Source organism: Histoplasma capsulatum (assembly GCF_000150115.1).
Source record: "Histoplasma capsulatum G186AR genomic scaffold supercont2.12, whole genome shotgun sequence".
NCBI classification, from domain to species: Eukaryota; Fungi; Ascomycota; class Eurotiomycetes; order Onygenales; family Ajellomycetaceae; genus Histoplasma; species Histoplasma capsulatum.
This window is the reverse complement of record NW_025544812.1, coordinates 491,625-518,611: the sequence shown is the minus strand read 5'-3', so window position 1 is coordinate 518,611 and position 26,987 is coordinate 491,625. Positions and strand designations below refer to the sequence as shown.

Here is a 26,987-nt window from a genome sequence, read left to right as displayed (position 1 = left end):
GAAATCAAAACCCAACCATCAATGGATTAAAGGAAAATAAAGGAAAACAGGTGGGACTTGCACTTGTTCCAACCCATCCTACCCTCAATTTGTCTCAATTTGTTCAGGAGAAATGGAAAAACAAAAAGAAAAGAAAAGAAAAGAAAAACCCCACGAAAAATCGATACAAAACGGCTAAAGAAAAAAAAAAAACCAAGCCCAAAACAAAGGATCGAAAATCATCGATCCACATAGCTATCGCCAGTACGCCAGTTCAATTTCCCAACGAAAGTGCAACGGATATCAAACAAAATAGAGGAATTGAGAGGAAAGGCACAGAAATACATATATGGAACAAGGAGGAAGAAATATGAAGGTATCCTGGTCTCTCACTTACCTCGATATCCGCTGGAATGCCACATGGTAGTGACCTAAATAAGAAAGGTTGACTGAAGTGGTGAAAAAAAAAATAAATAAATAAATAAAAAGATACAAAATACAACAGAATGCAGAAGAATGCAGTGTTCACTGTTAACCTGATTGAAAGATATACACAATGAACCGGCATTGGGGGTTGCGAGATGATCAAATGGTACAAGTGCAATAAAATAAAATAAAGGCGAAACAATGTCCACGAAGTGAAAAACGTAGCACGGCTTTTATGGAAGGAAAGGGAGTTTTGGTAGGTTGATATTTTCAAATCGAGCGCAAGATGATATGACACATAAATCGTGTTGTAGTACGGGGATTGCATTCGGGAGTATTTTGAGCGTCCCGTGTGTGATTTTACAAGGTGGTAACATCAAAAGGCATGTAAGGCTTGGCAGCACGATCCAAACAGCCGAGGAAATTATAATATCTCCATGACAGAGTATCCAATCGGAGCTTGTTATGTGATAATATGGGAAGACCCAGACGATCGGGTGGAGGAAAAACTCCGGTGTCAAAAACCCAGGCCAAAATGAAAGCTCCAGTCCAGGACCAAATCGTAGAAGTGCTAAAAGGAATTGAGTATCACGGAGGTGGCGTAGGGGTAGGATATCTGCCACCGCCATCATTCCGGCCGCTGTTTAGCAGTGGCGGGGTAGCTGGAATGGACGGCATAACAGGCGCCGTTGGCTTTCTCTTCCTACCAGAACCCCCACCCCGGCCTCTCCCAACGGGGAGTTCGAAATCGGGATTGCTGCCCAGCAGCAAATCTTGTCGCCTTTGCTTGTCGTGTCTCACTTCAGCTTCCGGAGACCGCCACTTCGGGTTTACGCCGCGTTGGGATATGGAGGTGAAGTGGCTGGTTTCACTGGCTGCTGGTGAGTGCGCGCCCTCGGGGATATCTTCAAGAGATGAACTTGGATGTAGCTCACCAAGAGCGCCAGGCGTGAGTGCAGGGGGCAAATCATTGGGTTCGGCGAAACGGGGTTCAACATCTTCATAATAATCACCGCGAGAGGTGGAATGCGGGATTGGTGCTTGGCCGTGTGGGCTCGGAGATTGGCGTTCGATCACTGGAAGGGAAGGTTCTCGTAAAGCTTGTTCCCATGCCGCCCGGGGTGGAATATATTCTCTGTAATTATCAAGTTAGTGTCCGTCTTGTGATGAGTGGAATCTTGATTGACATACGCTTGCTCGTTGTGTACGCTTGGAGGGCTTGGATTAGGTTGATTGATTTGTTCCGGGTGAAGACCAGTGTAATCCCTAGCGACAGAATTATCCATTGGATTGTGGGGATCTTGTCCATGATTAGCTACCGGACCTGCGCCCAACCCAGGTTGCATCTCAGCAGGAATATATCCTGGGCCCACTGGAGATGGGCCTCGCGCGCCGTCATAACCATAGTCAGAGCGACTACCTGGGTCTCCATATCCACCTGGAAGAGGAGAAGCCGCCCCGTACGCGCGGTATTCATCCAATACTTCCGGCGGGTAGCCTGGAGGCGGTCCTCGACCTCTACCCATCATTCCCGGGCCCATCGGACCTCCTCTGCCGCGCATCCCGTAGCCATGCGGCGGTGGCCCTCTTGGGCCATAGTATGGACCGCCTCGACCTCTCATTGGATAACCACCCCTCCCGCGAGGTGGGCCATAGCCATATCCACGGCCGCGCTGGGATCCCATACTGCTATTCGAATATTGATTCCGTAATCTGGGATCTGAATGCGTTCCTCGCATCTGAGGTGGTCCAAAGCCGGTAGTTCCCGGTGGAAGAGGATTGCCGTACTCATCTACTGGAGAATTATACGGTCTGCTTTCATATGGCCCGGGGCTGCGTCTGTCACCAGGGAGACGGATGGTGTTTCCGCCATCGGGGCTAGTGCTACTTGGAGTGCCATCATTGAGAAGCAGTTTGTCATCATCAATGGATCTTGAATTGCTTTCGAAGCGTGCAAACGCTGGCAGAGAGTCTGGCGATGTCATGTTGGGCAGAGAAGCTTCGGTTTGCTCCGTTATGATTGGCGGAGGATCCAACTTTATAGCATTTTGGCGGCTATAGAAATTCTCTCCACTCATTTCTGCATTTTCTGCAATTCGCTTTTTCCTAGCTTTTCGGCTTACAAGAGTTCGTCGCATAGCGCAAGTAAGAACCCCGCTCGCGGTAATCAGAATGGTTGCTGCAAGTACAACCCACCCACCCCATTCTAGATGAGGCACGAAAAGAAGGATATCGACAAGGAATGCAAGGAGTGATACGAGGAGGGTCGGCAGGAGTAGAATGAGAAGCCCAAGCAGATATCTAGGTGAATGAGATGGAGAATGGAAATGGGCCGCCGCTGCCAAGCCAAAGCAGGTAAGAGTGAGGAATGCAGCAACCGGATGGACGATTAGAAGGGAGGACAGCGAATGGCGAACGCTTGACGGGAGGCTAAAATCCTCATCCCGAGACGCATCGTTGAACAGCCCATCTGCAAAACCAGATCAGCATATATAAAATATATATTCGTGGGGGTTGCCTCAAATAAAAATCTTGAAGCAGAAAATATATAGATATATATAAAGTATATAAAGAAAAAATGAAATAAAATAAAATAAAACAATATTCTGGAAGTACTCACTCGAAGTATACCCGACACGGATAGGCGAGCAATTGCTGCCCACACAATACCCAAAAATACCAAACTTAATATCATCAACAGTCGCGATAGGGATCGATTTGACCACTGGTGTTGACAAAACAGAAAGCAGTAAAAGAACAAACGCCGTGAGGAGGAGAACCGTGAGCGGCGTTGCTGGCCGTAAGAGCATGATGTCACCAAATCCGGCCACGCTTCACCAACGGTTGGTGCGAGAAGGGAAAAAGGGCGGGACCTATCTCTGTCGAGGCCAATTGCGCGAGGCGTGCAGAGACAAACGATCTAGAATACGAAGGGGACACGAGACAAATATATGGACCATCGAGAATGGATGAAAGGGCGACAACGCATGGACGCGAAGACGAATTGATCGATGCAGAGAAGAAGGTAACACGATTAGCCAGAAGCGGAGGCTTCAGTGCCGCAGTCGCGATAAGATAGGCGGAACATTGAGCGGGAGTGGTGTTACGGGAGCCGATATAAACAAACACAAAACAGAAGGGCAACGCTTCCCCCGCGAACGAAGAAACGAAAACACACACCAGTGGGCGACAGACGGGGACAAGAAGCAGAGCGAATGGAGACGGGGATAGGCGGGGCGGAGAGCGGAGGGCCGGAGGGTTGGAAGGAGTGTCGAGGTGGCAGTCGACGGTCGAAGGTGCAGTGGGAGAGAGAGAGGAGGAGGTTTGGAGGTTGTTGGATGTACGAAGGAGGAAGTCTACATACAGGAATGTCTGCGGAGGAGACGAAACCTCGGGTCTGCGAGCAGTTGGGCGGCGTTATGACAGGACGCATACGGCTAGGAGCGGCTTGGCAACGGCACAATGCAGCGGGTCATTTTGTGGTACAGAACCGTATGGTATGTGTATTTACATACAGTTCCCAGCGTCTGCCTCCTGTTAGAAACAATACATGCTGTGACATATTATCATGGATGGGATCAATAGACCCCTAATGGCCAACGGAGAGATAAGCTTCAGGAGAGGCGAGAGACGAAAGACGAATTGTGATGTCGAACCCTTCCCTACAAGTTCTTCTTGACATGCTATTTTGTTTCTTGTATTGATTGTCCTCCGTACATGCACCTTCACCCTCCATAAAGAGGTGAGATGTGTTACAGATGCTAACTACGGCTTGTAGAGCTTACTCAATGTCGATAAGGTGGTTGGGCGAATACCAATAAATGTCTAAAACCACCACAGCATCGTTATTTAATGGTTGATCCCAGGGTTTGCAATCAATGCTGCGAGGGTACATGTATTAGTTACCATCGAGCTGGAGTGCGGAGTCATCATGGGGTGCCCCTTTTATTCTTCTCCCTCCAACCACCCCCATACCCATATGCTATCTATGTCTTGCTCAATTGACGCAGCAACAATTTAGCTTGCGAATAAACTCGTACTCCCCTCCATTAATGCAGATACGTGATTTCGCCAAGTTTCGTGCAAGTCGAATCCATTCAGGGAATCGTGGACATTAGTGGCAAGTGCGGGGACTTTGCATGGGGGGTTCTCATTGAAGTGTAACTACAGCGTAATTACTGTTTATTTATTAAGGGGTTCAGAGCAGCAAACTGCTGACAGTACTTATCAATACCGCCATCCTTGGGTATTATTCTTCCTCTTGTACTGTGCAATACTCTGTAATAAGCTCCTCAAAGTGACAACTACTTTTCCCGCCCCGCTTTTTCAATGTCAACGGGCTTCCGAACTTTGTACTTTGACAACTTCTCAGAGGGGTGTTGACTGAAGCCCATCATTTTTCATTTCCAGCTCATCTCAGGGGAAAGAGGAAACAAGCAATTAGGGATTCAAAAATAAATACAATATAAGAGGCCAGAAAAAGAAGTAAAAACTCAAAACAAAAGAAAATTCCAGGTGATCTAATGTGGTGATGCCATCTCTATTCGCGTTTCGGAACTCCAAATTTTCAAGCTTCGACACGGCGATATGCTTCAGTCTGATCAGGCAACGGGATCCCGTCATCTTCCCAGAACGCAGTCTTCTTGTCTTTTCCCTTTGCCATTCCGCCAATATCAAAGGGGTCAAAAACAGTCAGGAAAAAGTTCCTATCATCGACCCAGCCTGGGCCGATGCGCTCTGTTTTTCCATCCCGGGCTAGATAAACCACGTTGGACCGGGGGAGACAGCTGGCAGGCGGGAATACGTTCATCAGAACAGCGTTGATGAAGATGGGTACTGCATCGAAGCACCAGAAATATGCCTCGGTGCGTCCCACAGCAGACCCCCATCCTTCGAAGGTCTCCACAGCGCGATATACATTCCGAACCGTCAGTAACGCGCACGACAAATAGAGGGTTATCAGAACTTTCCGGAGTTTCGGTTCGTGGATGCCAGCTTTGTGCAAGCGGCGGTGGAAATAGGCGACGAGGACCCCGAACAGGGCGAAGATCGGGATTTGGGCGAGGATCGAAGTCTTGATTAGGATGTCACCCACTTTCAGTGTCGCTGGCTTGTGGTTGAGGTTTGAGGCTATGGATGCGCCAGAGCCGGCAAGGCCTTCGATGATAGCATCGCATCCAAGGAAAGTGGATATCACGCGACCTGGATGGATCGGCGATAGCCAGGGAACATAGTACAGTACACGGCCGAAAACGATGGAGTTTATTGCGAGGAATATAGGGCTGCAAAAAAAAAAAGAGTCAGAAAGCGCTCGAAGTCGAATCAAAAACTACTAATACCCCCGAATGGCATTGCAGGGGACCAGGTGCTGACTCACGGGGCGCAAAACAAAAAGCATGATGTTGCGATGAAAAGGTCAAGTTTCCCGTAGAGGCCATGAGCTGCTATCTCACGGAGGATATAGCCGACGACGAAGACCAGCGAGACCCATGGGAGCAACAGACCCATCCTCCACGTTTTGTATCGCCTGTTCGAAGAGCGTCAGAAAGTCGGTTCTAAGAACAGACGTCAAGGCCGAAAAGAGGTTTTATTTTTTTTCTCATACATATTGTTCTGCCATAGATGCAGAAGACCAGAAACAAGCCAGAGAACAGCAAAGACTGCGGATAGCCCCTTTACGGGTTTATACTGGAAGAAGCTGAAACCCTCTGTGAAAGCGAAGTTAGAATTTGGCTTGAGGACCATGGTATTCTTCCCTAGTATCTTGCGGGATGAATCGAGACGTACCGGTACCAGGTCCACCCATTGCAACGGACTTGGGAATTATGTTATCAATAATCAAACGAAATAAATACTAGTATATTGATTGAACAATCGAATCATCTATATAATGCGGCCACTCGAAGTAAACAAGTACTAGGACTGACAATATCTAGATCGTCCACACGAAATGAAGGAACAAATGTTCTGGATACAAAGAACCCATCTTCAAAAGCCCGAGCCATGGCTGCCTTTCGAAAGATTATATATTCCCATCCCAAAGTGCAATTGAAGCCTTCAGAGCGTATCGAGACATCATCTGGTCAACGGAATATCTGTTTGCACTAGCCGCATTCGGTAGAATTTCGTTTAGGCCTCATTAGCTAAGCAGCTCCTGAGCGAACGGGCAGCTTGCCAAGGTGACTGTTGGGAGCATGTGTTCTCAATGATGCACCTCGCGAGGCTATGTCATCCCCGTCACAAATCTTCCCGGCAGTTTCTTGGAAATCCGGAATGCTGTCAGCGCCGAGTGAGGGATTGCGTACACAAGGTCAACGCGGCCCGGAACTAGCAAAATCAGCAAAATACTTCTGCCTGTCCCTCACACTGAAATACTGTTTCTCTCTTCTCATTAACGCAGCTATTATGCCAAAAGAAACCGAATTAATTGAGTCTTTCCAAGGAAACGACCTTGGTCCCAAGGTTTGAAGTTGTCTTCAAGCACCCATGTTACACATAGGATCGAATCTCGATTCACGGCAAGACTCACTGCCGTACTTCGCCTCAACCCTCGGCAGCTACTGCAACTCAACCGGGAGAACGAAGCAAGCTGTTGTAGAAGCCTATCAGCATGCGTCTTCCACTGTGTGCGAGCGATACTGGAGGGCGATGACATTCCCGCTGCTTGTGCTGTCGACCATCTGATTAGTTTTGGAAGACCCAAAGCAGAGCCTCCCACCTTGTCTGTCTGCCTCGTCTTTTACGCCACTGTAAATTAGCCGGATCATCCAGGCCAGTATTGAATCGTCTTCTCATATGAGTCCTAGCAGAAACCCTCCAACCAGCCAGAAATTGTGGTGCGAACGAGTTGGAAGCCAACATTTTTGGAGAACGCTACTTCAACTTCACCACAAGGAGAGAGAGAGAGAGAGCTGCAGCTGTTGGCACACCCGATTTTGAGGATTCAACTGATGCTGTTCAATCTAGCTTAATTCCCAAAAAGATCACCCGCGCACGGGATCATCGCGTACTCTTTCCAAAAGTTTGCCGATATAAATGCAGTGCATACGAAAGGATGATGGTCGTCACTACTCTCATCAGAGTCAAAGATATGACTGGCTTCTGTATGATTTATCTCTCTCTGCATGCTAGCATTCTGTGTGTTGTATCTCACCATGCCTAGGGAGTGGAGATCTGTGTGCCGTGTGATCAAGTTGTGGAAGAGAAGTAATAGCCCTGCTGAACAGTATGAGAATGGGTAGGAGGATATAGCTTACATTACTAAATAATACCAATCCTTTGTCTGAGAATCAATTAATATATCATTGTGGTACAGACTGTTGATGTGTGTGTGTGCAGAATTATCTACTCAACATCCCCAATCTGAAATCATTCTCTGATTATTTTCCGCTTCTCCCATCTCCATTTTGATGGCCCTTGTGTTGATATATTTTGCACAACTATTTCCTCATGTAGGGTTTATCAGTCTTCTAATTTTAACCACTCGCTGCTGCATCGATCAATGCCAAATTCTGGGGTTTACCAGTTGTCTGTCTGGAGATATGACGGAACGTGGCAACTCGCCACGGGTGAGAGAGGCGAGGAAAAAGAATAAAAGACGCGGTTATCATATATCGGTAGGCGCAGGACATAAAGTGGGAACAACTGTGACTTCCACATCCTCTGGTGTGTTGGCTGCGACTGCTCCCTTCACCTTGGACGAATTTGGTCAGCGCCCTTTCCGAAGCCTCCTCCTGAATAAACCTGTCTTTGCATTGGCGACAGGGTATGGATGTCGCTGGTTATTTGTTTCGGTTGTGTGAAAACATGCCGTAGAACGAGAAGTCTTTGGCTCTGAAGCGATGAGGATTGAGTGGGATAAATTCACTAATTTAAAGGGGCTTTTCCATTGATCAGTAAAGAGCTTGTGTGAGCCTGAAATGTAGACGCATATGTATCTGAAATATAGGCAAACAGAACATACTTTAGTGTAGCCAAATGAGAACCCAAACAGGCTGGAATCTAGTCTAGAGAATTTTAAATCAGGAGTTGTTGCATATGAGAGAATAAGGGTAAATAAAATTCGATTTATAAATAGTATATATATATATATATATATATTTATGTAGATAGGTTGATTGAAGAGAAACCAAAGTGGACAGCAGAGAAGGGTTTTTATCCTTCAGGTTCACCGGCAATTTTCTCCGGGAAAAAAAAAAAAAAAAAAACGGCAGAGAGTAAGGAGATATGCCACGGGTTGTTAAGTGTAAAAACAAAAGAAGCTGTATGGGAAGAATGAATGGCCACCGAAGCCATATATGTCTAACCAAATAATATACCACAAGAATAAGGCTAGCCGGTCTCGTTTGAAGCAAAAATGGAAAGTGGAAACCTTGACGCCCACGGGTATGCTCGACAAAAAGTAAAAGTTATGTATGGAAAGGAACGCACCGCACCGTGCTGCGCCGCACGACATGCAAAAAGATCTAATAATTTACAGGGTGCCCTAGGCCCTTGCTTGCTAGCCTGATATTAGAACCCATAGGAGAAAGAATATCTGTAGCCAATGTTAGTAAATGTCAGTGGAAAATTAGGCCATTCTTCTCAAGCGTGATTGAGAACTTTCAAGAATCCAAAAGGGTAATGAGTGCACAAAAGCGATTTTGGTGATAGGGTGAGGACAAAATATTACCATTAAAACCCCAAACATCTTCGCAACCAACCACCGATTCCCCGAAACCCGAGACCAATACTTCAATAACTCCCTATGTGCCCCCTGGACGTTATCCACCACATCTTCCGTATTGGCATCGATGCGCTGAATCATTTCAGACTGCTCGCTGACCATCGTGGCCAACTGACCGAAGATGCCACCGAGCTCGTTGATCGTGCGCTCGATGGCTTCAATGGCTTCGCCGCGCGCTTGGATGTAGGAGTTGGGGGATTGTGCCTCTTCCATCATCAACAGTTGCTGGTCAGATTGGGTCCCGCCGCTGCGGCCGAGGGCGAAAGGACTTCCGGAGGAAGAAGATGGTCTGATGCTAAGGAGGTCGGAGGAATTAGGAGGCTGGAAACCCGGGGGTGCCGGGCTTCGGCTTCGTGGCGCATTATAAAGGGGGGAATCGGAGCGCTGGGGGTCGAGCGCGGATTGTGACTTGGAAGAGACGGAAGAGACGAAGTTTTCAGTTCGAGATCGGGAGGCACGGATGTTTTGGGTACGGACTTCGAGGACTTCTTTGAAGTTTGCGCCGACGTCGGCGAGTTTGCCTTGAAGCATTACCACGACCTTTAAAATGTACAATTAGCAGCGGCACTATAATCTAGAAAACTAGGATAAACCTACGTTATCGTTATGTTCGCCTTCTTGGTCTGTTTTACTCCGTGATGATTTCGGGTGTTGGGCGAGAGTGAGGGCTTGCAGAGACGCGATTTGGGAGTTAAGAGAAGCAAGATCTTGCTTGATGACATAGGTGAGTTCTGAAATTTCAACAGGTCGATCATCGAAGAGGGTTTTGCGCTTGGCCACTTATTCCCGATACCAAGTCAGCCGAACTTATCCCATATGCACCATAGATAGCAAAGTTCTAACATGATTCCCCGCAAGATAATAGACTCACACATAGCTAGCCTCTGCAATTTAACCATCGTCCCCGAGATCCCCCTGCCGATCTCAGCAGCCCGCCTCGCAAATTCTGACCGGGCTGCTCGTTTGCCCCCCGCTGGGGTTCCATTAGGAGGGGATGCATTTGAATCACTCCGTTGGGCGTCTGATAATAAAAATTGACGCTGGGAACTGGTCTTTGAGGAGGCTAAGCGTTTCCGAGCCTGTGTAAGGATTGACTGGAATTCAGGAGTTCGGTCCTGGACGGACATCGCAGCCGCCATTACTGCTCGAGCGATATCGTAGATGAGAAAGACTGTTTTAATTTTGCGGGATGGGAATGGACAGGTGCGCGACCTTCATGTCAGGAGTATTGCAGCTGTGAAGGACGGAAAGTGGAGTTACCGGGGATGGTCTAGAGGTGTTGAATAGGGGGTTCACCTGCGGAGTTGACAGTCAAGGTGAATCGTCGTGTTGTCGAGTTGATGTTCCTAATTTTCGCAGCAATCTGATACGACTCGCGAGATAGAATGGAACATGGAGTTGGTTTTCTCGCGAGCAGCCTGGATCTCCAAGGTATCGATCTGGGTAGTGCGGAGAATCGGCGGAGGGATCAAGCATTTCAGATATCAACGCCTCCTTCAAATGTTTCTTCAAATCTGGCAAGAAGCCCTGGGTCACGGGACATATCGGAGAAATAGTTTCACCGGCGCTGGTAATACGTCACCCTGGATTCTTTACCTGTTTCAAGACCGTTACTACTGCGATACGCCAGCCAACGTTGGCCAGGACCCCTAGCAGTGCTGTTTCACCACTCGACGCCCTCCAACCCGCGTTTTGGCCTCCAAGTCAGCCGGAATTGTTACTTATCACTGGTCAGCAGAAGGATCACCAGGGATAGTCCACAGGCCAGGGTGCGCATTGCAGTCGGGTGCACTATAAATAGCCGAGTGTTGGCTGCTACCCCCGGCTCAGCCAAACCTCAGCCAATCCTCAGCCATGATCTGCCGTTAGTTAGCCCTGTTGGGCTTAGTCATGAACCCTGACCATGCCCAACCAGGAAATAACGTGACACCCGCGCCCGCCGAATCCGCCGTGACAGCAACGACAGTAATCTCCTGTCTGCGGAGACTTGTTGCATCCTGGACAGTGGACATTTTCGCTGGTTGTGGCCAGCATCAGCCTGGGCTTCGCTTCGCTTCTCTTCTCCTTGTTCTGTTTCTTCTTTGCTGCTTCATTTGCTTCTGCTGTCTTTTCATTATTAACGACTCCGTTTTGCAGCGCATACTTGCCACTGTTTACGCCATCGAATGCGTCGTTTAACCGGATTATCTTGCGCAATCTTCCCACGATTCCCCCTGGCATCACCCTGCGTCGCCTGCTTACTGCACAGTCGTTGTTCTTTTCACTTCACTATCAACCCCTTTAATTGACAAGCAGAACCTTCTTTTATCGCCAAAACTGGCTGATCCGCATATCTGAACTGTTTCTCCACGGAAGCGAGGGCCCTTTTAAGGGTCCCTTACTCCTGTATTTTTTGATACATTCTCGCTTTCGCCTACATTCCGTCCGTCATGTCAGGGTACTCGCCGACAAACTTATCTGGTGGGAGGTAAAATACGAACCATCTTTTTCAAAATCCTTTACTTCTTCCAAAAGCTGCAAGACAATCGTTGGACTAATGGTTATTATGGTGGAATGGCGGCGCAGTGGTGATGGATTATCGACAGGGCAACCTCCTTCCTTCAAAACAAATGTCAACCGCCAGAAAACGAAACGATGGGTAAATGCAAAGTCCTATTCGTACGATGGCGATGATTGGGGTGATGACGATGGATATGAAAATGAAGAACCTGCGGCTCCACTAGTTACCATCCCAGATGAAGCTGAGCAGCCATCCCCACTCGAGAACCAAAAAAATGAGCAAAATAATCAGGACGAAATCCCTGCGCAGCAAAGTACAGACCACGGCATGGCCCCGACACCTCTACAGTTCATTCGCCCGGCTGACATATACAAACGTATGGAGGAAGAGAGACGAAAGGAGAACCAGGAAGTAGATCAAGACACTACTCCTAGAGTACCAGTTGAAACATTACCGGCTGCAACTCCAGCAGACATTGCTTCAAAAGTACCTGTATCTGTAGGAAATCCCCAGCTGCAGCAATCCCTTGATCAGAGTGACGGGTTGCAGTCACATTCGATGGAGAACCGGTCCCAGTCACCGGGTGGGGGGACGCCAGTTTCTCCAACACTCCCTGTCCAGGGGCCTCCTACTTGCGAACCTGCGGATTGGCCGACGGGAGATTTATCTACTTCAAAAGGCCAGGATAGTAGCGGACCAAACGAAGAGAGACAAGAACAACAACCGCGAGCCGATAACACTGAATTACATCATAACTCGTCTCTTGGTTTCCGCTCTGTTGTCCGTCAGGCGTTCGATGCACGCCTTGAAGCCCCAATCACAACATCAGGCAGCATCCTCAGATCAGATAGTGCCAGTACCTCCGTGATCAGCCCAATAATTCAGTCCCAACCTGTCTCCAGATTTGGAGATGAACATGCCCAAGGACCATCATCCACCGATCAATCCCCAACCGTTGATAAAGAACCTGCGGATTTTAAACATCATCAGAGGCGGAGTTTGTCCCCGCCCAGCTCTAGAAGTAGCCCTGCTCGAAAGCCTATTGCTCATGGAGTATCCGCAATTAGCACACATGAAGCCAAAGCGTCTGATACCCAAGATGGAAAACCCCATGTTCTACCTTCTCATACGGCATCGGACTTTAATATCCATAAAGCAGCAGCGGCACAATCATCATTCCCAGAAAGTGCGCCTACAGTACCTAAAAGTGACGACCAGCGTACATCACCACCAGCTAGCCCGGATGTCCTTCAGCAGCCTACGGAGTCGCCTACGGTCACGCTTGATACGGTCGAGAGTCCCCAAATGCCTTCGGCGCTTAATGTAGGCAGTGGAGAAAAACGACTTTCACTAGCGCAATACGATCGGCCTGCACCAGGAAATGTCTCGCCGTCTAGCCCTGAGAATGTGTCATTGGGTGTTAATGATCGCCTGAGAGATGAAATCATGCGGTCGCTGACTCCGCGAGCTTCGATTGACTCTCAGGGACAAGCACATGCAGGTGGCGGTTCCAACCCTAGCTTAGAAGCTGGACCTGACAACCCTTCATCGGAAGGTCTAGGTACCGCCGCCTCACCTTCTAATCTACCTCCACAAACCCCTGATATGCAATCAACTCCTGTCGCCCCAAGCTTCCCGGGTCTTGGTTCTGAGCACAACTCCGATATTTCTGGCCAGAAAGAGCCTGCCAAAACGTTAAAGAAACGGTTCTCCTGGGAAGAATCGTCCGTTGAGGACAATACCCAGGACCCGCAGGAACATCAGCAATTGACCATTGATCAAGCTACCGCTTCAGATACGACACAGCCATCATTGGAAGAAAAGACACCAACTGGTCCGGTACCCGTAAGTCGAGGCCACGATGAACAAGACCCTGAGAGAAGCGCATCTACGACTTATAGCCAGGCGGCTCTCACTCTAAGCCCCACTAGGACTGAAGTAATCCCTAGCCAAAATGTGGCAGAACATGAAACCAAGTCAGTTCAACCACCTGACAGTCTGCTTCTCCAGCCAGCGCCTGCTGCTAGTTCCCCTAGTACTCTTGTTCATCCTCAGCCTGCTTCTCACCCCCCAGCGACCCAAGATCCGAAATTGCTCGGTTTCCGTCAAATAATGGCCATAGAAAAGCCCGGCGACAAGATTAAAACATTCGAGAGGACGAGGAAGCAATTCGCAGATATGGACACAGGGTTATCATCCTGGATAAAAGCAACAGCCAGCTCAAACCCCGATCACGAGGACTTGGCTCAGCGAAATGGCCGCCTCCCACCGGGAACTACGTTTACGCATCGACCTAGCACGTCGCGGAATAAGTTCCCGAAGCTCACTTCTTTAGGTCCCCTTTCTCTCCCAACGTCCCACCACGAGGGATCTCCGATGACCACGCCGACATCCGCCGCCGGAAATACACGACATGGATCCAACGCCAACCAATTCGCCACGAAAATCAACACGCAGCAGGTTCAGGCCAAGGGTAAGGATTTGCTGCACACCGCTGGTGTACTAGGTGGAAAGGCTGGGGGGGCAGCAAAAGGGCTTTTTGCCAAAGGGAGGAGCAAATTCCGCAACAGCAGCAGTACTGATAAGGTAGATACTTGAAAACCATTCTCATTGTTCGTCGGAGTTTCGTTCTATTATTTTTCTCATTATTTCAATCCGTCGGGAGGTCAAACAAGGGCTTTTATTTTGACTTATTCTTCGAATTTCGGGCGTGGCAAGGCCTTTTGTCTACCCTTTGTTTTCGCGTTTTGCGAGCTCAATTTGAGCATGTATCGCTTTTCCTACTTTCCTACTTTCCTACTTTCCTATATATATCTTTTATTATCAATTTCTTTTTTTCTTTTCTCTGCTTCAAATTTGCCTTTTGCAAATCAATCTGTATTGAGGATCCCATAGCTCTGACCCCGCGATTAAACATGTGCGCGGAGATTATATGACACATTTGTTATTTCCAACCACTCCATCTTGCATATCTTTCCACCTTACTTGTATTTCTCTTAATATCTCCCTCCTCTCTCTCTCTCTCTCGAAACATCTCTGCCCCTCTCCGCCCTCTTCTTGAGATAAGAAAAATTCGCCGAAATCTAACTCTACTGCGCTCACGCCATCTTGTAGGTTAACCACTCCCGCCCAGCCTTCTCGTCGCGGCACAGGTCGAGCTCTACCCCAAGCCTCGACGCACAGCAGCAGGCTGCTTTATACAACGGTCAGCAAACCGCTGCAGCCGCGGCTGATGCTGCTGGCAAACCGTTACCACGTCTGCTATCGCTAAAGCTGGATCATGAGTCATTTTCCAACGATATGACAGTGACTTGGGAAGAACATGAAACGATGACAACGCCATCTGCTTCGGTGTCTTCTGAGCCGCAAACGATGGTAACGTTAAGCGGCATTACCAACACTATCGGAGACGGTACCTCATCGATGGTTTTAGAACCTGCACGGAAGACGGACAGGAATAGTTGCCCTGGCACACTGGAGTCGCCGGCTGGGTCCCCTGTTGATGCTCAGCCTGTTATGTTGAATGGGTTTTGGGGGGGGAATGTGCGAGAACAGGTGCAGCTGCAAATGCAGGACCCGCAGCCTCAGCCGCAGCCGCAGCCGCAGCCGCAGCCGGTGCGGGTCAGTCATGTGGATCTGATAACGGAAGTCACTGTGTCGGCTGGGGATGTGGGTTTTGAGCGTCCGGTGAAAGTGCAAGAAGAGGTGACGGTGCGGGGAGCGGCGAACGAGGAGGTTAAAGACGAGAATAAAGCTGAGGCTAAAGAGGACGCTAAAGAGAAAACTAATGATGAGGCCAGGGTTAGGGTGGAAGAGCAGGTTGACGAGAGAGTTGAGGATAAGACTAAGGAGATACACGAAAGCATAAATGAGGCGTTGCGACAAGAGCCGCCGCAACCGCCGCAAGAGCCGCAAGAGCCTCAACGCGAATTACAAGAGCCCGAAGAGCCGCAGGAGGAGCCACAACAGGAGGCACCTGAACAAAAACCCCAACAGGGAGCTCCTGATCAGTTGCAACCGCAAGCTCGACCGAAACTACAACCAGTAGTGCAACCGGAATTGCAAGATGAGATACAAAGTCCGACCGACTCCGTGGAGGAACGGCCAACTTCATCCGCGGCCCTATCAATGATTGATAACAGGGCTTCGATTATGCCGTCTGATTATGCAACCTATACTAGCCCGCCAGTTGAGGAAGCACGAGCTGTCAAAGTCATCGGTCGGAAAGCAAGCATAATTACTTCCGAATTACGCACCTTTATATCGCGCGAAATCACTATTGGCAAAAAAGGGAAGATGTCGCCAACCCCAGCATCTGAATCAGTTCTGGACGCTGAAGGGAGCTCCCAACCGCCCCTGCCACCATCGGGTAATGAAGAGGAACGTGGCCAGGTACCCTCCAACGCTTCGCGGGTTAGGATGTCGACAAAGTCCACGCCTGAAGCTAGTCTCTCGAACGGGCTACTGAACGATATAAACACCAGTCGCTATTCGCAGCCATCGCAACCACAGCAAACCGTTTCCGCCCAACAAGTGGAAGGTTATATCCATCGTAGTGATGCGGCCTCATCCTCCAGACGAGAGTCAACAGAGCCCCGATATGTCGGGGTTGATAAAGCTGCGCAACGGGTTTCAGCAGAGCCAAAGAGTCCACCGTCAACACCAGCCATTAAAACCAAGTCATTACCATCTTTGCCTCCCGAGGACAAACCAATGACCGACCGGCCAGATGACTATAACCCCGTAGACAAGACGAGACAGGAAGCTGGGAACCAGCATGCAGAGCAGATCCAATCCCAGTCAAAACCAGTTACCGTCGAATCCACTTACGTGAATAATATTGCAACAGAAAAACCCCACCTCCCTCCTCCTGTGCCGGACACCACTGCACAGCGTGAAAGGGCAGAACGTCAATCAAGTTCTGGCATCCCAGAGGGAAAGCCAGCGGATCAGCCATCTATTAACCCATTCGCTCCAAGGCAGGCTCCTAGTATTCGACCTACCAGTCCTCCAAGGATCCCCTCAGCTCAGTTTGCTGCCCCTGTTAAAGAGGGGCGCTCGTCAACTCAGCTGATACGCGACTACTTCTCACCCTCAGGGAACTCTTCATCGAGGCCCCCAACCGTGCAGGAGGAAACCCGCCCAGGCTCTGCTATGGCCAACCTGATGTCTAAAGTGACCTTTTCCCGTCAGACAACTGATCGACGTTCAAGCGCTTCCGGACAACCCAATGAGAAGAGCTGGAGCAATCGATTCCAGTCCTTCAAAGTTGACTCAGGCCTTTCAAAAACCAGAACCGCGAGCACAATCGAATCGGAAGAGGGCCAACGCGCCGCATCCCTGTCTATGCCGAATCCCAACGACCCATCCATTACTTCGCCGAGCAACCAATCTCCGGCTTCGAAAATGAAAATTCACGGCAAATTTATCAGGGGTGCCAACCGTCTTGCTCAGAACGCTGGTAACATGAAAAAGAAGAACATGCCAAAAGTTGCTGTAAGTTACCTGAATCCGAAACTAATTTTGTCTTGAGTGACATCTTTTGTAACAAAATGATACTTTCAGGGTTTGTTCAACCGCCATTCCAGGCAAGCAGAGCCCACCACCCAGACACCCCACACTCCTGAGTATTCTCCACATCTATATGAAACGCAAGTCACAGCTCTTCCACAGCAAAAGCAACCGTATTCAAGTACATACCCGAGTAGATACTCGAATTCAATGCCACATGACTATCAACAGCAGCAAACTAGACAGCCCCAAACGCAACCAGTAACCCAACCTGGAGGGCGCCGATCAATGACTTCGCAACACTATGCCCAGGACAACGTGCAGCCTAGTCGTAACAGCCAGCATACCAATTTACCACCTCATACCACTGTCCTTGCCCATGCGACACCACCTGGGAATCCTCAGTCCTATTTAAACAATACTCAACTGCCATCTCACAGCCCAATGTCCTTTATTCAATTCCAGAACGGACATGTCCCCGCACAACGTGCCGCACGAACCCAGTCTCCCGATCCGGCTCAGCATCCCCTCGCCGACGCCGCAACCAAGTTTGCTGCCGGCTCTCCACCTCCAGAAGGCCCATCATTTCCAAACAAGATTCCACAAAATCGGAACTATAATAATCATCCACCATCCCAACATATGGCAGGTTCCGGCAAACACATTGAGCCTGTTGAATTGCCGGTGCCAGTTCCCGGAGATGACTCGAGTGAAGAAATTGTCATGTCCAGCACGGCATATCCCGGGCAGGAATGGCATCCAGAATTCTACTTGGAGGAGGATTAAATGCCCATGCCCAAGCATGGTTTTGTGAAAGATGTATATCTGCATTTTGATACCCATTCTCACGCAAAAAGGGATCTTATTATTATTATTTCTTTTTTTTCCCTATTTTTCTTCAATATTCTCAAAATATCCCCTTGTCTCTTGGAGCACTCCTATCTGTATAGCGTTGACGCTGTAGATTCATTTCTATTTCCAATTATTATTTGTACATTCAGCTACCTATCTAGATTTTGCTCTATCCCCTCCCCCTCTTTCGTTTTCTAACCCATTTCCTTTATTTTTTTTATATATCTCGCCGATTGTCGGCTTCCCGCTTATTCCGAGCTAATTTCCTCTTGCAATCTATGTCGCTTGATGCGCAGCCATCCTCGTCTTATATTTCTAGACACACACCTTCACCTATCGTGAGCCTCTTTTCCTATCATCTCTGGGTTGTTTTTGCCCCAATGCAGCACACTCCATGTACAGCCGAAAGTAAAATTTCCTTATAGCCTGGTGCTCTGCTCCTGGATTTCCCCACCTTTTTCCCCCCTCGGTTAAGAATTGATCGCTCGGAAACCCATATTACTGGTTTCGATTTGCTGTTTATACCCATAAAATGACATATATCCCGATCCTCTTCTTTTATTGTTGCCACCACCTGCCCACAACGGCCACTTATGGTACGTCAGTGTTGGTCATGAATCACTAGTAGTTTACCTGCACTGCAGATTCTTCTTCTTCTGATGCTGATGAACTTTCGAAGAGTCAGTCAAGCGATATGAAAAGGGAGAAACGATATATGATCAGCTGCGGGAAATGGAAGCAAGGGATTGATTGATTGATGGATAGATTGAGAAATATAATATAATAAGTAATCGATGTAATCTGGACGTTACCCGTCATAATGCGGACTAGCGCACCTGTTTTGGCAAACTGGCTGTGCCAAGCGCTCAGCCGAGACTTTGCCCCAGAAAAGTTAACTCGGGGCCAAACCGTATTAACGCCGAACAGCTCGGAGATTTTTGGGGATCTGCTTGGTGAAGTAGTAACTCTGTAGAGGTCAAATTTCTGCTGTCGAATGATCAAAAACAGTTCAATTCCTTTCTATGTATAGCATTCACAAATAGCAAAAATGCTCTTGCGTCTCTACAGGATGGCAAAACGAATGATCAATCAAGACTGTGATATTTTTTGGTGTGAGTGAGATTTCAGGCTGGGTTGGGGCATACATAGGATTTAATATCGAGATATATTTGAGAAAATTGTGTCTTTAACTCGTATTTTCAACCGCACATTTCTATCGTCAACGTTGCCAGCCACAGGGGAAGGGGGTTGTTCTACGTTGCACAACATCTATGTCGTTTCTAGTACCAAACATGAAAAAAAAAAAAAAAGGCAAGGCATTGCTGCTGGATTCTGGTGCGCCTGATAAAACGAGTAATAACGAAGAAAAAGAAGAAAAGAAAAAGAGAGTTTGGACGAGATTTGCTTGCAAAGTCCCGGGGGGGAGGGGGAATGGAGAAAAATGATGATAGAAAAGAATAACACGCTCAAAAGTATTCAGCAGTGCAGCATCCTTTGCTGGCTTCGTCCTCGATCGACGTCTTGGATCTATTTAAAGTAAACCGTCAAGAACATAGCGCGCAAGGTTGGGGTGGGATCGGCAAAAAGGCACTGATGCGTTAAGAGCAGCTCGCGCATGCGTATGCGCTGATGCGCTGATGGATGGGTTGATTGATATTGGGACAATCTCCTTCTCAAACGCGCTTTTCACTGAGGATGAGGGCGGGGTTTCGAGCCAAAGTCGGCTAGCATACGTAGGACAAAATTCGTTACGACGAGATTCGTGAAAAAATTACCAGAGCCACCCGCGGGGTTGTTTAATGTTCTGCAGCCGCTCGTGGATGGCCTTTAGTTCCTCGGTGCGGTTTTTCTCACTCTGTTTCATTAGGGAGATGTGGGCATCTCTCATCTCCTCGAAGTCCTTTTCGAGTTTGTTGTGCCAGGGGTAGAGGATGAAGACTTGGAAACAGAGGGCGGAGGACCCGATGATGAAGTTGGTGAGGGAGAAGCCTCGTGTGATCAGCATGGCTGTAGTTTGATTGAGTGTGTCGGCTGTGCGGAATGGCTTAGCTACTGTTTCTTCCCACTGCGTTGTTGTTATTCAGTGGGAGTTTGTGGGAGGAAGGGAGTGAAGGGATCGAAGAGATCCCAGCGTGGTAGAAGTAAAAAGATGCACTGGACGTACCTTTGCTGGGATTCGGTGAGCGTGAAATATTGCAAAAGTGCGAAGGGCAGAGTTGACAGCGCGATAATTCGAAAAGTTAACTAGTTAAGTACCCGGGACGGTTAGGATTAGCTAGTGTTAGGCCACTGGACGAGCCAATCCATTCCAACAGTTAGCTCATCGGGTCTCATTATATCACTGGGGCAAAAAAGCTCGATCACCGCTGGTATCCATCCCCATAGGACAAATTACCCAATCTAATCCCTCCAACTATATATTCCAAGGTTGCCGCTAGCCACTAGATCCATGGATAGATCGTAGCAACCACTCTCAGGTTGGACTACATATATTTTCAGATAAAAATTATATCAATCAACAGAAAATTGAAAAATTAATCTCTTAAGATGATATAGAAATAGTCTATGTATGACGTAATGAAGTAATTCTATCTCAAAGATTGTATCTTGAGCAAATCATTTCTGTGTTGTTGATAAGTAGAAACTTTTTTTTTCTCAGATTCTCTGTGAAGAGTTTGTTTGAGACTATCAATTTAAGATCAGTGTAAGTTCTCTGATTGCTGTGCAGAAGGCCTCCAGTGCAAGTTCTGCCAATGCACTATGACATTTAGAAGTTATAGAATCTAATTCAAAATGAAGTGCCTTAGTTATTGAAACATCATGTTCGCGATGATAAGAACTGGGATGGGCTTGTAAAAGCAATCAGTGGACTCGCATTTTTCCTGCTTTTCGGTGCAGGAAACCAGCGAAACGCTGTGAAACCTCAGTCTCAGTTGGTCATTCACGGGTTGAATAAGCTAGTCAAAAAATGAAATGAAATGAAATGATGACTTAAATCTAACTAAAATACAGCTAACTGGTTTATCCAGCCATCAAGTCGTAACATCATAATATCTCCCAAATGGGTTGACCCATCCGCTTCCACTGCCGCCTGTTCTAAGTCTCGAAGAGTCTGATCTATATATTCAGCAGCGCCACTGAGTTTGAGGATAAGTGAGATTGCACGATGAATGCTGAGAAGCCGAGGAGACGGCGGGTCAATTGTATGGTTGGGACTGAGCATCAGGGTGCGAGTGACAGGGAAGAAAGGATCACGTAGAAAACCGCCCTCGGCGGAATGAATCCTATATTCATAGGCTCTGCCTGTCGGCTCGAAATATATCTGGAATTCGCCAAAGCGCCGGTGGTTATCAAGTGTTAATGTGACAGAGTTCGATGGGCTGTCGATCTTTGGGCCATCAATGAGGTGAGTGATGCCTGGATCGAACATGTCCAGAATCCGGAGTACATTCTTCTTCGACTCGGCCTTAAGGTGAGTTAACGAAACCCTAGGCACGGCAGGGTTCATTCGTACCAGATCTTCATCCCCAGAAGCAACCTTTGTGAGGCAATGAGGCAATATATGGGCGACTTCCAGATACTGGAAGTTATCACGTCGCTCCGTTTCCAGGAGCTTTCCATCATCATCCATGCAATTTTTGTCCCTCGCGAGACGCATTCTAGCTTCCGCTATGTCAAATTTCCGGGTCACAACACATCGGTGGTGATCACGGACAAGGCAATTGTGTCTCAAGACAGATATGCGCTGTTTTGTGCCTGCGGCGGTCGATGCTTGTATTGTGGACAACGAGGTGGGCGTTGGTTGCGGTGTCTTGACAGATGAGGCTCTAACTGAATTGTCTGAGTCAGAAGGTGATTGCAAGCAGGAGACACCACAAACGCACGTGGAAGAAAGAACTGCGTAACCATATAGTCCGCAAACTCTTCTAGAGCACCCCTCACATCACTTCGCGTAGCTGGATCCCAAGAACTGAAATCCTCAAAGTATGATAAAGCCAACGTAATATTAGACGTAACACCAGCCAAATTCTCATGTAGAAATGTGAAAAAAAGAGTTAAGAATGAGTCTTTTGAAGAGATATAGTCAAGCGTGGCGTGTATCAATTTCGCAGGCTTATAACCCCGTTCTGTTGCTCGTTCGAGGCCATAGTCCTTGATGAATATATCAAGGAGACTCCTTGCAGAATCAGATTGCTGTAGACTCAGCGAGAAGGGTTCCGGAAAATCCAAAATGCCCTCAAGAGATGACTGACGCCTGTGCGGCGACATTGTTGCTTGGATAGGGATAGGTGTGCGCAGGAGGTTCAGAGTGCTCATCTATGCCGGAGTAATTATCGGGCCGTGCACGGTATCACCGCAACATTGCTTCCCAAAGAACTACCGCCCACATCGAGGAAGGATGCCTGCGAACTTGAAAGTCCCACAACTCGAACTGATTCATCATACGATTCAGAGCAAATCACTCAATAGATTTGATATCGCCTTTTGTCGCTAACTGCAGCAAACGAACCATAACTCGCATCCGTCGCAACCTGGAGGCATTCGGAGATGTTAGTGCACCTCGCAATGGTGTCAGACGCCCGCGAAGTATCACCCAACCCATGTTTGAAGCCCTTTGTGAACGCTTAAAGGAGAAAACCGACTCTATATCAGGATGAGATGGCAGTTTTCCTATGGGACGAATTTGAGAATCATGTCACAATACAGAGCATAAGCACATCCGTTGTTGAAGCAGGCAGCTCGGCAGATTGCCGAGGAACAAAATGCAGACTTACGAGCCTACTACCTGCACAGCCTCTCTCCTCATTCGCCATATCAATTGGTCTTCGTGGGTGAGTCGGGTTGAGACAAGAGGACAGGTTTTCGGTGAACTGGCTGGTGCTCCTCTTGGTTTAACACTGGCCCAGGTTTCCAAATTTCAACGAGATCAATGTTATCAGATATTGCCCACCTACAGTCAAAAATATACCCTGACTTATGATTTATTCCAGTGTTCCATAAAACTGCATTTTTGGATTGACAACTTTGAGTAATGGGAATTGCCATATAAATTTGATCTTATCCATGGGCGTGAATTGGATGGTTCAGTCTCTAACTAAAGAACTGTACTTGAATATATAAGCTAGATATATGAATATAAAAATTCAGATCTATCAAGAGACAAAAGATATAATATATCCATCGCTTCTGATGATACAGGATTGTTGAATAGATGAAGTTGATAGTTGGGATTCATTTAAATGGGTTTTAAATCTAAAAATAATACTAACAGCTTTTTCTCAGATGCTTTGTAAAGAATTTGTTGTGAATTCTATACGTGGATTTACTTTTATCCTCTTTTCGGCCGGGAAAAAAACTTCAGTGATGCAAGCCAAGTTGATTGATAGAATTCCGTATTTGTTTGCACCGGAAATGTGTTCATCACCGACAGTGGTCCTGCTGGGATGGAGATATTTCGCTCCTCAACTTGAAATAAGGCCCGTTGTCGGTGTACCGGTTTCCATGGAGCGGGCCTCAGGGATCGGAGTTTATCTCAGGAAGCGAACCACCCAAGCGTCGAGGAATGGAATTACTAGTCTTGTTTTTAAGTTCAACCAGCTGATAATTCTATGTCGATGTCTGAGCTGTCTCTTATAATCTCACGCGTAGCCGCTGAGATCCGTTCGCTGAGCTGAAGGCGAGAAGCATTAACAGACCTCACCATGGCTAGTATCTTTGCTGGAGGTTGTTGATATCAGGCTGATTGGCGAGTGCAAATGGCCGGTGAGCAGAGAATCATGACGATAACTACTCGTAGATAATACTGACTCGTTTATCAATCCTCTGTCGCGTCAGAAGATTTAGACTGAAAACTAAAAAAAAAACCGTGCTTCATCGATGTCCGGCGCTGTCGGGGAGAAATTTCTCCACCATACAAGGATCGGTCAATCCGTCCGATTCCGCCGTGTCCTTGGATGCCGGAATTCGAGCTTAACCCCGTCCTTCTTTGGACTTTTGCCCAATCAACCTGCATAAATTACCGAAGCATGGAGCTAAAGTTACCCGTTCGTTTCTCGAAGAGGAAGAAAAGATTAATTAGGGATTGAGGAGTTGCTTAGTCAATACACTACATTACAGAGGTACAAAATAACCAGCACCCGAAGATGGGACACATAGCACCTACTTAAAATAATACGATATCGCGGATGCTGGACGCTGAACATACTGAGGGGTGAGCTGACCGGTATCATGAAATTCTCTACAGATCTGTACAGAGTACTCTAGATAACGTTAGGCTCTTTGAGGATTCCAGCATCTGAAAATATCTGTGATCATTACAATAACGTGCCAAATCACTGAGTGTACCAACAAAGAGGCATCTCCATATAAATTGCAGGCTCCTATTACAATGAATAGTTATAAAAAAAATGAACTCCTAACCCATCAGCTAAAATAAAAGATCACACACTAGAGCAGCTGACAAGCTTTCAGGAGCCTGCAGCCCAGGCACAGTTCAGCCCCTTTGAAGATCTATATCAGAGGCCCAAGGTGCATGAGACGGCGAGATATCGTTCTTCTGTATGGAATGATGTGTATCCACTATTCCTGTAAAAATTTAGTGACTCTTGGCTGTGTGTAATTATGCAGGAACTGTTTGTAATAACTAATTCAATCCTTGTTTCACCAAATAAATTAAGGCATTCAACATCCGCGCGCTGTGCTGCGAATGAGCGACGAACTGGACGGTCAGCGAAGATGCTAAATTTCGTAATTTGGAGAAATGTGTCGGATGATGGAGACACTGTAGAAAAAGTCTCCGGAGCTGAAGGAATGTCCATCTACAATTAATTACCTGCAAATAAAAAAGGAAAGGTTCACCTACTTCGCTGCAGCTTTCTTTTCTTTTATTTCTCAAAAATCCGGATAAAATCCACGGCTTGTCACACTTCTCATTTGGCCAGCACACCACAAACAACAATTCTTCGTATATGTTGAAAGGCACAATGCACCAGCCCACCAAGCACTTCAGCGCTGGCCCCCTGTTGCTCAGCTTGCTGGCAATCCTGGCTCTCCTGACGTCTCCCGTTATAGCAGCAGCCCCAAAGCCGTCAATCGATTCTTCGGGCTGTGGCGGCTGTAAACCCCAAGTTCCCATCACGCATTACACTGCGCAGCAGGTCGTCAAGCAGCTCGACCTCATCCCCAACGTCGAAAAAGGTTACTATGTCGAAAGCTTCCGGGATCCGGTCTCCGTCAACAACCGTTCTGCCAGCACTGCCATATACTACCTCCTCGAGGGATCTGCCGGTCCATCCCACTGGCACCGTATCGACGTTCCGGAGGTCTGGCATTATTATGCAGGCGCATCCTTAAAGATGTCTCTGTCGCACAACGATGGCAAGCCGGTGAAGGAAGTGGTGCTCGGGCCGAACATTTTCAACTGTGAGAAGCCGCAAGTGGTGGTGGGCAAGTGGGAGTGGCAGAGTGCACAGAGCTTGGGAGACTGGACACTTGTGGGGACAACTGGTAAGGAAACACCCTCTCGTTCTTGATGGCAAGTGTTCTGTCTGACAAAACCGCCAGTCGCTCCAGGATTTGACCCGAAGGGCTTCGAGATGCCGGCGGAGGGTTGGCAGCCCAAGGGGGCGTGAGCTGCTGCGTTGTTGCCCCGTGTGGACTCTGCTGGGAACTAGGTACGAGTGCGCATGGCACTGCCATCAATCACTCTAGAGCCGCCAAATGTACATGTATATATTTGCATATCAGAAATGTGTTTAATCTCATCTGGAAGATGGTAATAATATTGGCGTTGGTTATTAGGCAAGATCATTCATTGACTTTGTCTATGAAACAAAGAATTTTGGTAACAGAATCAAGTCCCACTAACCAATTACATATATAATTTTGCATTTTGATCCCCAAGCGTCGGTTGAGGTAAATTGTATAAGAAACAGTGATGCGGTGATGGATTTGATTTGTGTGCGTCCCCGACCCAGTTGCAGGAGAAAAAGAAACGTCAGGGTAAGGATATATGTCTCCCGTATTTTGAATAAGGAGATACCTTCCAAGGAACCTTGGGAGGTCATGGACAATGAAGGTTAAAGCGACCAAGCATGAACATTTCATAGCCTTGTCGCGCGGCGGAGAATGAAGTTGAAGTTATGATATCTGCGCCAGCAGTCAGCTACTTGATGCCAATGGTCGGTCAAGGGCGCTATATAGCTTCCTAATGAACTGCGCAAAGCAGTTTGTTTGTTTCCCTTTCGTCGTAAGAATTCCATGTAAACACTATCTGTGGCGGGTAGAAATACTTCCTTGGTATTTTTGTTGTGGAGCCCAGAATATAAATATCCGCGCATGAGAGGAGAGCATCTGACTGGTATTTTTGAATCCAGCTGCTGGTGGCCTCCTCTCCAGGCTCAGAGCATTAGGCTTCAATTTGCATATCTCGTGAGAAACTGGTTTCATGCCATAGCTGGCCTGAGTTATGTCCTCGGCTACCAGGAGCTATGAGTTTTTGCCATCAGTCCGGCTGGGATAGCTCAAATTTATTATAGTAGGTAGAGATGCAAAAATTATAGGAAGAGTAAAGGGACCCCCACCCCCTTTTTTTTAAAGAAAAAAAATTGCGGAGAGTAATCAAAGTGCTCAAGGAAATAAATAACCTTTTGCGCGAAATCAACATTAAGCCGTGGAAATGAGGGAATGGATAAACTTTGGGACTCAGCGCCATCAAGCCAAGAAGGAAAAAATGAGACAAGAGAACCATTTGAAAACCTCCTATCTTCTCGGAAACGACGAATCTCTTACGAAAGAAACAGTTCTGCTAGGTAAGTTAGATTAGGAATGGTTGGTTTCGGACACAGGTATCTACAGTCTCGTGTGAGGACGAGTTGTCAAAATACCATTTCCTCCTCCTATCATTTACCCTTTTGTTTCCCTCATACTCCGCTCATGCTAGAATTATTGTCTCTCCAGGTTTCCTTCCACTCTATGCCCCCCTTGGACACAGAT

General features: G+C 47.6%; 8 protein-coding genes across 8 annotated transcripts; 4 read left to right on the top strand and 4 right to left on the bottom strand.

Moving 5' to 3' along the window:
• Positions 1–993: 993 nt before the first annotated feature.
• On the bottom strand, positions 994–3,215 carry HCBG_07500 (pH-response regulator protein palI/rim-9; the record flags this gene model as incomplete). Its single annotated transcript, XM_045434549.1, has 3 exons — positions 994–1,540; positions 1,597–2,875; positions 3,026–3,215. 3 exons carry the CDS (start codon positions 3,213–3,215, stop codon positions 994–996), a joined length of 2,016 nt encoding a protein of 671 aa, XP_045284756.1.
• A 1,757-nt stretch (positions 3,216–4,972) lies between these two features.
• Positions 4,973–6,211, bottom strand: HCBG_07499 (uncharacterized protein; the record flags this gene model as incomplete). The annotated part of the gene is made up of 4 exons (XM_045434548.1): positions 4,973–5,687; positions 5,783–5,932; positions 6,011–6,161; positions 6,193–6,211. 4 exons carry the CDS (start codon positions 6,209–6,211, stop codon positions 4,973–4,975), a joined length of 1,035 nt encoding a protein of 344 aa, XP_045284755.1.
• Positions 6,212–8,623: 2,412 nt separating this feature from the next.
• On the bottom strand, positions 8,624–10,561 carry HCBG_07498 (syntaxin; the record flags this gene model as incomplete). The annotated part of the gene is made up of 4 exons (XM_045434547.1): positions 8,624–8,941; positions 9,077–9,670; positions 9,728–9,909; positions 10,002–10,561. The coding sequence occupies 4 exons, from the start codon at positions 10,267–10,269 to the stop codon at positions 8,906–8,908; spliced, it is 1,080 nt and encodes a 359-aa protein (XP_045284754.1).
• A 1,114-nt stretch (positions 10,562–11,675) lies between these two features.
• HCBG_07497 (uncharacterized protein) lies at positions 11,676–14,582 on the top strand (the record flags this gene model as incomplete). Its single annotated transcript, XM_045434546.1, has 1 exon — positions 11,676–14,582. One exon carries the CDS (start codon positions 11,676–11,678, stop codon positions 14,226–14,228), a length of 2,553 nt encoding a protein of 850 aa, XP_045284753.1.
• A 378-nt stretch (positions 14,583–14,960) lies between these two features.
• On the top strand, positions 14,961–17,927 carry HCBG_07496 (uncharacterized protein; the record flags this gene model as incomplete). Its single annotated transcript, XM_045434545.1, has 2 exons — positions 14,961–17,126; positions 17,196–17,927. 2 exons carry the CDS (start codon positions 14,961–14,963, stop codon positions 17,925–17,927), a joined length of 2,898 nt encoding a protein of 965 aa, XP_045284752.1.
• Positions 17,928–19,470: 1,543 nt separating this feature from the next.
• HCBG_07495 (uncharacterized protein) lies at positions 19,471–20,086 on the bottom strand (the record flags this gene model as incomplete). Its single annotated transcript, XM_045434544.1, has 1 exon — positions 19,471–20,086. One exon carries the CDS (start codon positions 19,996–19,998, stop codon positions 19,765–19,767), a length of 234 nt encoding a protein of 77 aa, XP_045284751.1.
• A 3,609-nt stretch (positions 20,087–23,695) lies between these two features.
• Positions 23,696–24,821, top strand: HCBG_07494 (uncharacterized protein; the record flags this gene model as incomplete). Its single annotated transcript, XM_045434543.1, has 3 exons — positions 23,696–23,717; positions 24,445–24,580; positions 24,671–24,821. The coding sequence occupies 3 exons, from the start codon at positions 23,696–23,698 to the stop codon at positions 24,819–24,821; spliced, it is 309 nt and encodes a 102-aa protein (XP_045284750.1).
• A 155-nt stretch (positions 24,822–24,976) lies between these two features.
• HCBG_07493 (uncharacterized protein) lies at positions 24,977–25,624 on the top strand (the record flags this gene model as incomplete). Its single annotated transcript, XM_045434542.1, has 2 exons — positions 24,977–25,499; positions 25,557–25,624. 2 exons carry the CDS (start codon positions 24,977–24,979, stop codon positions 25,622–25,624), a joined length of 591 nt encoding a protein of 196 aa, XP_045284749.1.
• Between the last annotated feature and the right edge of the window lie 1,363 nt (positions 25,625–26,987).